The sequence below is a fragment of the Hylobates moloch genome, unplaced genomic scaffold (genome assembly GCF_009828535.3).
Source record: "Hylobates moloch isolate HMO894 unplaced genomic scaffold, HMol_V3 SCAFFOLD_16, whole genome shotgun sequence".
NCBI classification, from domain to species: Eukaryota; Metazoa; Chordata; class Mammalia; order Primates; family Hylobatidae; genus Hylobates; species Hylobates moloch.
In genome coordinates, this window is record NW_026652291.1 from 2,311,455 (window position 1) to 2,323,039 (window position 11,585).

Consider the following 11,585-nt stretch of genomic DNA (forward strand, 5'->3'; position numbering starts at 1 on the left):
CAAACCTCCCCATTCTCTCATTCTTAACTAGAGACATATACAATTATTCAGTTACATAGCTGTATATTTGAAGTCTGAGTTCCCTATTAAGCACCTGCCAAGATTTCAAGAAATAAAATTGAGGCAGATTCTCAATTCACAGACCACAAGACTAGCAAATAAAGCCAGTGACCCAATGAAATGAACAACTTTTGTGAGTGGGGCTGGCAAGTGTAACTGCAGGATACATCCAACACAAATCCAAAGCAACAGCTACAAAACAGGTCAGATTCCAATGCTTTGATCTCATTATAAAATGAAAACTTAAGTTAATTTTAATATTAAAGCAGAGACAAAATACAATTTTATCATTATTTTAATCAAGTAACTTAGCTGTTTAAACAAATCCTTAAGACAGTTCAATAGAGCAAAGTGAAGAATTACTCTATTAGGATAACCTGTGAACAAAGTTCAGATTATGTGAATTTGTATTCCATTGGAAGTTTGGCACCAGACTGAACACTGGTTTAAGCCAAATTTTTTAGTGTTCTAGAAGCCCTGAACATGTTTTTCCTCAGATTAAAGGTAAAAGCTTTATAATAGAACCTCATTAGCTTGACACTGAGTATGTTGAGTGCAACTTAGCTTAGGTCACCAGTATCTCCTACAGAATTCCAGTTAATGAAAGCAAATCAGCCTTGCGGCAAAGAATTTGAAACCTAGGCAACATACAAGTTTGAAGAAAAAAAATCCTCTTTGGTGTGACAAAGCACATTCCCTCCAGGTATATGGCTCCTGCTCCACTTGCACCCGAATCTATCAAAGGCAGCTGGAGACCAACTTTTGTCTCTCCAGTAAGACTGCTAGGTTTCAATTCCTTGAAATATCAAGCCAACAAGATTTTATTACATCAAATGTTTGTATCATTTCAATGTGAAAAATTTTTTCTGCCTATTTCTTATTAAGGTCTCATTATCTGTGAAGTAAGTCACAAAAAAACAGGTGAATGGTATAAGCCACTGCTCCAAAATTAACCCTATCGATTCTCGATTCCCACTGTGCACTTTGTGAAAAGGGTTAACTGCCAACAGGTTTAACCTTGAAGATGATTACTCAAACAGTCAGAACCCATCATGAGTTTAGATCAGGCAAGGAGTTCACGAGGAAGTTATCAATTCTTGTGTGTCCAAATCTAAAGCCCTGCATGGGTTCTTGTCAGGTCCTTGTCACCTGCACTCAGGTGGCCATCAGACTTCTTGGGTGCCTGGCTATATTCAATGTGAAGTAAAAAATATCCCAAGTCTTACACCAAAATAGAGGCTCTGACTTAGAAGTATACTTTTAGCTTTCTTTTTAAATAAGACATTCTAGAAGGAAAAAAAAAAAAAAAAGAAAAAAGAAAATCAAGTTTGAAACACAGTTAACACTTATTTTGGCAAGAAAGCAACCAAAATCTAAAAAGCATAAACTATGTGTCCAAATGTAAAAGGCATTACAGAACAAACCTAAAATGGGAAAATTAAAGCCACACTGAACAAAAAGATATAGTATGTTTAACATTTTGGAATTGTAATTTAAACCCTAAGGGCAAAAGCTGAAAAATCATGTTTAGGTTGCTTGTTAAGTGCACCCTTCCCTGTTTCTCCCAAATAAAATCAGTTTATTGTTTAATTGCACCCCAAAGCAAGTTCTCTCAGTACAAAGTAACTACTACATACACACAAAATGCTTGTTAATGTAATAATTTCCCTGGCTCATCCAACGTGCAATGCACACAACTTCAAAGACTACAATTTGGGGCAAGTGTACATGAAATGAGAAAACAGTTCTCCAAGTTTCAAATCCTGCTCTTGCATTATTTATAGGACACTCAGGTCATATTTACTTCTTGATAAGATGTTGCACTGTCATTTGATTATCAGTCTACCCCACAATGTACATTACCAGATGCCAATTTGAGGAACTATAGAGGTAAAACTTTAGTACTTTCTTAATGGGCTGAATAAATTAATTACAATTAAGTTTGCTTTACATCCTGTTGAAAACCTCTTTGCAGCCCCAGGACCTAACAATATCTGGCAGGCTCCAAGAATGCTCATCAGGTGAAATGATGGCACAATATTTAAAATAAGGAGCCAGTTACTTCAGCTTAAGTCATTCAGAGCCAAACATCTGAAGAATGACCAAAATCAAATCTTTATTTTTATAACTGTATAAATGTGATCCAAATGTGTCCACCACTAGTTTTTTCAAAAAGAAACATGCTATAAATAAGCAAACTACATCTGCTCACTGATGTGTATGGACTCCCTAGATGTCTCATTGGGCTTAATTACAGACCACTCACAGTAATAGATTTTTAGTGTAAAGTGTAGCATGATGTTAAGCCATTTTAGCTTTTGCACATACATGTTGCACTTCTGGCTGATAATGGAGAAAAATTTGCAGCATTATACTGTTAAGCTAGGTTGCATCCATCCCTTTAAATGGCATCAATATCGATGTCGTCATCCTTGTTGTCTGACTTTACAGTTTCAACTTTCGGTACACTGGCAGTCTTCGAATACACCACCTGATAAGAGGAATGATTTTATTCAACATAAGCTGATAAATCTGTTTATAAAACAAATCAATGTAAATTGTGGTCACAGAGGAGGAAAACTGCCTAGATACAGCTATTTCTTCTTCACCGAACAGCTTTGGTATGCAAACACTGCAAGTTCTCTTACACAGGCTCCAGTCTAAGAGCATTTTAAAAGTTTTTTATAGACTATAATGTGTAGGAGTAGGAAGTTTCCATCACCCTATTATTTTCCAAATTATTGAGAGGCTGTATTTTATTGCATCTTAAATTCTAAACTTGAAATTACCCCAAACTGCCATTTTATCACTCCTCACAAACCTTTTTAATCTCAAACACCCATCGCCAGCACTGTATCCAATACCCTCCCCTCCCCTACTATTTACCTCAATGTTCTCATCTTCATCTTCTTCTTCACCACCAGAAGATTCTTCCTCTGCCTCCTTTAACCATTTTATAAATGGTTCTGCTTTGACACGAATCTCTTTGGCAAGTTCTTTGGAGACATATTTCTTAGAAGCCTAAAAAATGTGAGTACAAGTCTCTTAGTTGAGAACTTTTAACAACTTTTGATTATTTATACAATCCCCCTTACTGAGCTGAGGGGACTGGGTCCTAACAAGTCTGAATCCTCAAACAGAATCAATGTACTCAGTGAACACATTAGTCTCAGCAGTCTGCTATGACTACAAAGCTGACATGGTGCGAATCACAATCTACAGCACAGGGACTGAACTTTAGCTATAGGTATCAGACTTTTTTTTTTTCATCTCAAAACCCTATCTCAATACTTGTGAATGGCTGGGCGCAGTGGCTCACACCTGTAACCTCAGCACTTTGGGAGGCCAGTGGATCAGGAGTTCGAGACCAACCTGGCCAACATGGTAAAACTCCATCTACTTAAAAATACAAAAATTAGCTGGGCATGATCGCAGGTGCCTGCAATCCCAGCTACTCGGGAGGCCGAGGCAGGAGAATCACTTGAAGCCAGGAGGCGGAGGTTTCAGGGAGCCGAGATCATACCACTGTACTCCTGCCTGGACAACAGAGTGAGACTATCTCCAAAAACAACTAACCAACCAAAAAATCCCCCCAAAACTTGTGAACTTGAACAGCCCACCTATGTATTCCCCACCTTTTCCGACCAGCTGATGATGACCTCTTCTTCTAAAAGGTCTGCATCGTACATCTCCTTCAAGATATGTGGAATCTTGGAGATAAGCTGAGCTTGATGCATTGCTACCACACACTCCAAACCATGAAGAAGGTACCGTTGAGCTTTTTTGTTGTTGTGACAAAACTGCAAAGAGACACCTTGGTGTTAACAAGCTTTTTTATATGTTCTAAGTTGACAACTCTATTACCCAAATAAGAGTGTCTGCAAATGCATGGCCCATACCATAGTGGTTCAAAAAGGTCAACGCATAAACATCCCTATTACTTTATAAGGGCCTAGGTACGGCACTTTCAAATACTCAGAGGCTTGTAAGGTGGGTCAATTTCCCCACTTTCAAGCATGACAGGACAAGCAAAAGTGGTTAAAATGACCATTTCGAAAGCCACACAGCTGTAATCTCATTTATGAATCCAGAGCAATTTGCTTACTCGTAGGAAATGGCGCCTGTATTTCTTAATCTGTTCTCTAATCTTCTCATTAAAAAGAACTTCAGTCAGAACAAGAGGGCCCATGGCTTTTACATCCAGTCTTTCTGCTTCAGCAACAATTTCTTTGTCAGATGAATCAATAACACCCTCTTCTTTCTTTTTCTGCAAATAAAAGGAAAACAATTCAGTGCAATGGAGGCATACTTTGCCAGGCTCAAGATACCAGCCAGTCCTTGCTCTGATGGACATATTTTTCCTAATTTGGCAGTTGTGACACATAGTGCCTGGAATCATGCACAAAAAATGTTTAAATGAACAAGAGTTCTAAAAAGTGCATTAGAGTAATTACACTGCTGAAGTATCACATATCTAAAGGCACAAACAAGGCTGGGTTGAAGCTGATTTACAGACCAAGCAAATGTTTTACCTTAACAAAATCAAACAGGATATTGACCCGCTCCTCAATTGTTCTTTCCAAATCATCACTGAGTGTCAGAACTTTTGCATGGTCACTGATTTCATCCATTCGACGCCTTTGAGCTTCCTCAGTTGTATCTTCTCCCCAGTCATCGTCCTCCTCTTCTTCCTGTTTACGAAAACAGAGCTACTTGATCAAAGGCCTTAAGAACAAACAAAAAGGTTCAGATTTTGCCAAGTTAATGGCATCAAGTCCATCTCCCACCAAAATTGGGTTCACCTTAATTCAAACAACCAACAGTACTTGAAATCCAAAATATTAGTGTATTACACACTGAAGGCTAGTTTCAACATTTCCACCCACCTCAACCAAATGCCATATACTTTACACAACTTTAGTGCCCACTAGGCCATCAACCCTGTACTCACCATTGTATGTGGAGGAGGACTAATTTCATTTGGTGGTGGTGGTGGTGGTGGTGTCTCACTGCTGGATACGGAGCCATTTTCCTTGTCTTTGCCCTTTCTATTTTTCTTTTCTTTTTCTTTCTTTCCTGTACCACTGTCACTATTCTCTTCAGAAAAAAAGGAAAATAAAAATTTAACCCCATAACTTACATTACCTCATTGCCCATCATTAACGTTTAAAACCCTGCCCTTATTTTCCTATGGATCCCCTCAGAAAAACCATACAGCACACACAATGCTACCTAAGAGGCTTCACAGATCAAATTCTTAAGTATTTCATACTTAAGAATGTCAGTCTAAGAATGGAGTGACACAAAATATTAGGGGTATTGTAACTGCTAGGTAAGATTAAGATGAAGTGATGATGCCTCCACTAGAGAGAGGTGGCCCTAAGGATCCCTCCCTGTCATCCCTCATGAACAAAGTCATTAACTCAACCCAGCTTTAGCCAACAGGTGGAACACTGTTTAAGTCTATATAACGGCTTGTCTCATGGAAGAGAGAACACCGGAATAGGTTAGACTTTCTTGCTATAGCAAGCTCAAATTGTGTCAGACAGTTTTGATCATCTGCCACAGAGTGTTGCTTGCAATACTCAAGCTAAATGAAGAGGGCCCTCTTTACCAAACAATGCCAGTAAAAGATCCTTTGCTGGGTTTCCAGCAGAATTTTAGTCATTACTTAATCTACCCTCAGATAATGTCTTAACTGATATGACACAGTTTAACTGGCAGCCTATTTTTCACCTTTAATGGTAATTAACAATACACTTAGATTTGATAAAATACAGTACAAGGACTAAAAGGTTCCTTATATTGTTTTTTTTCAGACAGAGTCGCTGTTGCCCAAGCTGGAGTGCAGTGACACGATCTCAGCTCAGTGCAACCTCTGCCTCCGAGGTTCAAGCAACGCTCATGCCTCAGCCACCCGAGTAGCTGGGATTACAGGAGCACACCAGCATGCTAAGCTAATTTTTGTATTTTTAATAGACGGGTTTCACTATGTTGGCCAGGCTGGTCTTGAACTCCTGGCCTCAAGTGATGTGCCTGCCCTGGCCTCCCAAAATGCGGGGAATACAAGCATGAGCCACCGTGCCCAGTCTCCCTTACGTTCCTATTACAAAAAAACCTTCTATTTTGTTCCCAACAGTTAGTCACTTATCTTAGGATCTTAGGAGTTCATCATGCAAGACTCACCAGGTGGGTTTTTGAGAATGAATGTGCAGAGTTTATGATGTGTGTCAAGCATGCCTCGATAGCCACAGGCTTTACAAGAATTACCTATTGTTTGCTTCTTTGGATTGACATGCTGCCAAAAAAATAACAAATATGTTATCCACAATATAACATGAAAATATCTAATCAGAAGACCTCTAAACCACAGACAGCTTCACATGCAAAGAAAACTTTTTTCACACAGTGACCTACCTTAAAAAAATGGAAATATCTCCAAAACTGGAGTTTTGTGTTTGATTTAAAATTACATTTGCTCTGCCTTCTCAGGAAGGTGACTTAGTGGTATCACAAAAGTAAGTATATGGCTTCTTCTTTTGACAACCACAAAAGCACTTACCAAATCTGTTTCAGGATTCTCACATTCAGGACAGAGAACAAATTTTTTAATGAATCCATCCAACATGTCTTGCAGCTTATTCGCCTCATGAGATCCATTGACAATGTAACGGTCATTCTTAACATCAAACTGGGTCTGTGCTCCCAGCTCACAACCAAAATATTTGGTGGGATCTATTTGAATGAAAGTAGAGTTTGGATCATTACAGTTAACTAGATCTTTGGCTACTCACTCACATTTGTATGAACACCCCCCACCCCCCTTTTTTTTTTTTTGAGACAGAGTCTCACTCTGTCACCCAGGCTGGAGTGCAACAGCGTGGTCTCAGCTCACTGCAACCTCCGTTTCCGGGGTTCAAGCGATTCTCCCGCCTCAGCCTCCCAAGTAGCTGGGACTATAGGCGCATGCCACCACGCCTGGCTAATTTTTGTACTATTAGTAGATTCAGGGTTTCACTATGTTGGCTAGGCTGGTCTAGAACTCCTGACCTCGTGATCCGCCCGCCTCAGCCTTCCAAAGTGCTGGGGGTTACAGGTGTGAGCCATCGCGCCCGGCCATCCACTCTTTAAATGTGTTCCCCTGGTAGTTTTGTAAACTCATGGCAACCAATAAACCATGGTTCCTCACTTAACTTGTAAGCTAATTAGCTAGCATACAATTAGAACAAGTTTTGCAGCTGAAAGACTTTGAAGACTCTATCCATAATATGCCCTTTATGGACCGTTCCAAGCTTTACTTACACGTTGGAGGCCGATTAAGCGCCTTTGCAACGTCAACCATGTTGACTATAACTGTCTTGATTCCATTTCCTTTGCCCTCAACCTAAAGGAAGTAAGAATTTTAGTTGCGCAGTTTCCCCCGACAAACGCAAACTTCAAAATTCTACAAAAACAGCTATCAACTAAATTGAAGAGCAGTTATATTACCTTGGCAATCAGACGGGGCATCTTGTAGCGATAGAACTGGTCTGACACGCTGCGGTTGACATTGACAGACATTTTGGCTTATTAGTGGCTTTATCAATAAGATGAAGAGATCTTTGATTGCAACTTTTTGGTATCTTCTGTCTGGAGAAGAAGGGATGACATAAACGACTGCAAGAGTTCTCGGTCTCTGACATGAAAAAATTTTCGCCACTGAGGCTGTAAGCTTCTTGCTTGTATGCTATGTTTCCCCAATACAGGTACCAATGGCTGCGCAACAGCTCTGAAAGAGAAAGGGAAAGAACACACAAAAATCCCCCAAGGTTTAACATCATCGCTGGATGGAAACGCCTCCTTTTACATCCTAGTTATGCTTCTGCTTAATTCTACCTTAAAAAGCATCTGAGATCACATGCAAACAGCCATTCTCATGTAACACAGTACAATCTGCGGAAACATAAAAAGGCCTCCATTTCGACTAAGCTGTGACTCTGGTAGGGAAATGCCTGACAAGAAAACACAAGCTGTGCTGCCTCGGCCGCCGTGAGTTTCCATCGGACCTAGGGCAATCCGCAGGTCTGCCTCTGCGGCCATCCTGGAAGTGCTGAAGAACGAACCCGAGCCCTCACCGCCGCCCACCCCTCCTGGCTAAGCAAACTTCTCAGGCACACCCCCGTTCGCCATCATTTTTAAGGGCAAACTAGGGAACTGTTCTCTACAACTAATTGTTGCTTCGGCAACCACGGCTTACTTCAAAGCAGCACTTCCTTAAACGCAGCGCTCGCCCACAAGTGCCATTAAGCAAGAGCGCGAGCGAACGCCAGGCTCGGCCCGGCCTCCCTCTTCCTCGCTATTCAAACACTCGGTCAACCTTCGCCCTGGTCCCCATGGCTACCGCGCTCCGAGGCGTTTCCGCGGGGGCCGGCGAGCCGGGCAGCTCCGCGAAGGAGGACGGCGCGCGACCGGGGCGTCTGGCCCCATCCCCAGCGCGTCCCCCGAGAGCCGGCGGCCCCGGAGGGTGCACAGCTGGGAAGCGACACACGGCCGAGGGGTGCCGGGATCGGGCCGCCCCCGCCCCGGAGCGCGCGATGACTCACAAATGCAGCAGCTGAAGCCTGAGTCAGCCCGAGCGGCGGGCACGCGCGGCGCGCTCCCGCCAGGCCGGGGAGGGGGCGAGGCCGGGCCGGGGAGCGCGCGGGGAGGGGGCGGCCGGTGCCCGGGCCCGCGCCCGCCCGCCGTCCGCCCAAACTGCGCCACACGCCGCGGCGGGGTCACGCGGCGGCCGCCGCCATCTTGTGCGGCCGCCATCTCCTGGCCCGCCGCGCCCGCGACTCACCGTTTTCGTCAAATAAAGACATAAACCCAACGCTGCTCGCCCGGGACTGGGATGAAGTGAGGCGCGATATAAACCCGAGTCCGAGTCCGAGGAGGCGGAGGCGAAGCGCAGCGAGGAGCGGCCGGGCCAGGTGCCGCCGCCGAGCAGCGGGGAGGGGCTGTCCCAGCGACGTCCGCGGTCCACACCCGTCAGCGCCGGAGCCTGGCGACCTGGCGCGGAGAGACGGCGCCGTGAGCCGCTGGCGGTCGGGGGGTGCGCCTTCCCCGCCAACCAGCGGCCCGCGGGGTCGAGGGGGCGGGAAGCACCAGGCAAGGGGCGCGGGGCCGCCGCCCCTCCACCAGACTCACCTCTGGAATGTTCTCGCTCTGACTGAACAACGCCGCCGCCGCGCTCAAGCTACCCTCGGCCCCAGCGTCCGCCCCCCGCGTCAGGCCTCACTGCCCATTGGCTGGAGGCCTGCCACAGCTCGCTCGTCATTGGTTCGCTTGCGACGTCAATCGCGTCTTTCCGCGCCCCTTCTGCTTCCTGAGGCTCCACTCGCGGCCTCGGCCCGCCTCCAGCCCGGGCCCCGCTTCCTTCCTCTCCCCTCCCCCCGCCTTTCCCAGAGGTCTTCGCGGCGCAGCCCTTGGGTCTCGCGAGACCCGGAGTGGCCCTGGTAGCGGGGCCAGGGAACCGGGGGCAGTGCTTTGTCGGTTTGGGCCTTTCGGGGAAGATGGCGGTTGGTCCCCTCCCTCCCCGGGTCTGGGCCAAGGCGCGGCGTCGCTGCGACTCCCGGGACGCAGGAGCCATCGTCCTCGAAATTGCTTTCGAGGCCGTGTTTTTGCGGCCGCCACCTTCGGGGAGAGGAACCCGACCGCGTTCTCCCCGCAGCGCGCGCTCGTTTGCCTTTCCCTTCCTGCCGGGACACCCGTTTCCGGGCCTCGAGAAATGGATTGTTTTTCCACCTTAAGCCCCAGGCCTGGGTCTTTCATCCCAGGGCTGTCTTCTGTTTCGGACTCGGGGTGGATTGGCCGCTGGCAGAACGAGCCCGTGACTCGCCAGTGACCGCCCAGGGCGGTCGCGAGGCCGCGCCGCCTCGGTGCCGGCCCGCATCCCAGCCTGCGCGCTTAGCTCAGCGCGTCGCCTCCCGTTTTCGGAAGAGGAGGCCCTTAATTGGTTTGGAATCCCGGGGCCTCCTGAAGGCGCTTCGTGGTGGGTTCCCACCTTCTGGTGAAGGCCTACCTGCGCTCCCAGGGTGGAAAAGCGCTGTCCTTCGTGCTTCTCTTGTCACCTTGCTCCTAGTGGGCATCACGTCGAGTCCACCCCTCCAGTTTGTGACTTGTGAATTCCTTGACAGGCAAATCGTAGCCCAGAGCAGGCGTTTATAATGAGATTCCAATGTATTCCGTTGAAAATTATTATTATTTAGGCCGGTCGCGGTGGCTCACGTCTGGAATCCCAGCACTTTGGGAGGCTGAGGTGGGCGGATCACCTGAGGTCAGGAATTTGAGACCAGCCTGGCCAATATGGTGGAACCCTGTCTCTACTAAAAATACAAAAAATTAGCTGGATGTGGTGGCTCGCTTGTAATCCCAGCTACTCGGGAGGCTGAGGCAGGAGAATCCTTGAACCCGGGAGGCACAGGTTACAGTGAGCCGAGATCACACCACTGCACTCCAGCCTGGACAACAGAGCGAGACTGTCTCCAAAAAAAAAAGAAAATTATTATTATTTAGAGAGAGGCTCTCATATTTTAGTTACGTTGAAACTCTCCATTCTTTCTGAAACTTGGATTTTTTTGTGAAAACCTGAGTCTTAAAAACACATCCATAGGTCACCCTGAAGTTTGAAGACCTCACTTGACTGATGGAGGGAGAGCCCCGCTAACCTGCACTCTGATCTCTAACGTGCAGTCATCCAGAAGTCCTGAGCGGCCGTGCAGGTTTCCCGATCTGGAAAAGAGCAATGTTGCTGAGGACAGGATGAGGTAGATAAGGGGCTGCCCTTTGTTTTAGACCAGTTGCATTTGCACTGAGGTTAGAATTGGCAGCTATGTTGATTTTTATCAAAATCCAAGATCGTGCTTCCATAACTAAAAGCTTTATAAACAACTTAAAAATTGGCAGTGTTGGTAGGAAGAAATAAAGGCACGATCCAGAATTGAGAGGTGATTTGTGTCCTTTAGGGCAGGGACTTTTATAATCCCGCAGTGTGTACCTTGGTGTATAGTTGTTAAGCCAAATGCACAGTGCCTTAATGAGTACCAGGGTTCCCATCAGACAGACTAGAAAAGGGGATCCCAGACATGCTGCTGCTGTTTCACTGTGGAGCATGACTTAGCAATATTGAAACAGATCTGACTTTGCTTGGCAGCACAAAAATGATGTTATTTTAGAAACTCTGTTGTGAAGTATAGGCATTAAACTAGTCTGAGGTGAGAGGCCTTCCTTTTCAGAAAAGTTTTAATAATGAAACACGAAGCAATTACCTTTTTCGTATGTTTAGTGGCACAATTTTTAATTTCATTGAAGTTTGTAGTAATCTTAACTGCTTTTTAATATGTGTACCACTCATTTGTATGCAACCATGGACAACTTTAAAAAATTAGACTTGTGTTTTTTCTCCCTTTTATTTTTAGTTAATACATAATACATTTGTGGGATACAAAGCGATATTTCAGTACATGTATACAATGTGTAGTGATCAAAGCACAGTAATCAGCATT

The 11,585-nt window shown here is 45.3% G+C and overlaps 1 protein-coding gene and 1 non-coding gene across 3 annotated transcripts; both read right to left on the bottom strand.

Annotated features, from left to right (window-relative positions):
- Positions 1 to 337: 337 nt before the first annotated feature.
- On the bottom strand, positions 338 to 9,343 carry EIF5 (eukaryotic translation initiation factor 5). 2 transcript variants are annotated; one of them, XM_032134946.2, is made up of 12 exons: positions 9,229 to 9,343; positions 8,882 to 9,090; positions 7,549 to 7,828; positions 7,363 to 7,444; positions 6,623 to 6,795; positions 6,247 to 6,358; positions 5,012 to 5,157; positions 4,593 to 4,751; positions 4,166 to 4,327; positions 3,696 to 3,860; positions 2,947 to 3,081; positions 338 to 2,551 (listed from the first exon to the last, which is right to left on the bottom strand). In XM_032134946.2, the coding sequence occupies exons 3-12, from the start codon at positions 7,618 to 7,620 to the stop codon at positions 2,462 to 2,464; spliced, it is 1,296 nt and encodes a 431-aa protein (XP_031990837.1). In that variant the 5' UTR covers positions 7,621 to 7,828; positions 8,882 to 9,090; positions 9,229 to 9,343; the 3' UTR covers positions 338 to 2,461. The 2 variants fall into 2 exon arrangements, with proteins under 2 accessions (XP_031990837.1, XP_058285556.1); XM_058429573.1 differs by lacking the exons at positions 8,882 to 9,090; positions 9,229 to 9,343 and adding an exon at positions 8,297 to 8,592.
- On the bottom strand, positions 5,513 to 5,638 carry LOC116456466 (small nucleolar RNA SNORA28). Its single transcript, XR_004244694.1, has one exon. It is a non-coding gene; the product is annotated as a small nucleolar RNA SNORA28 (small nucleolar RNA).
- Positions 9,344 to 11,585: the final 2,242 nt, after the last annotated feature.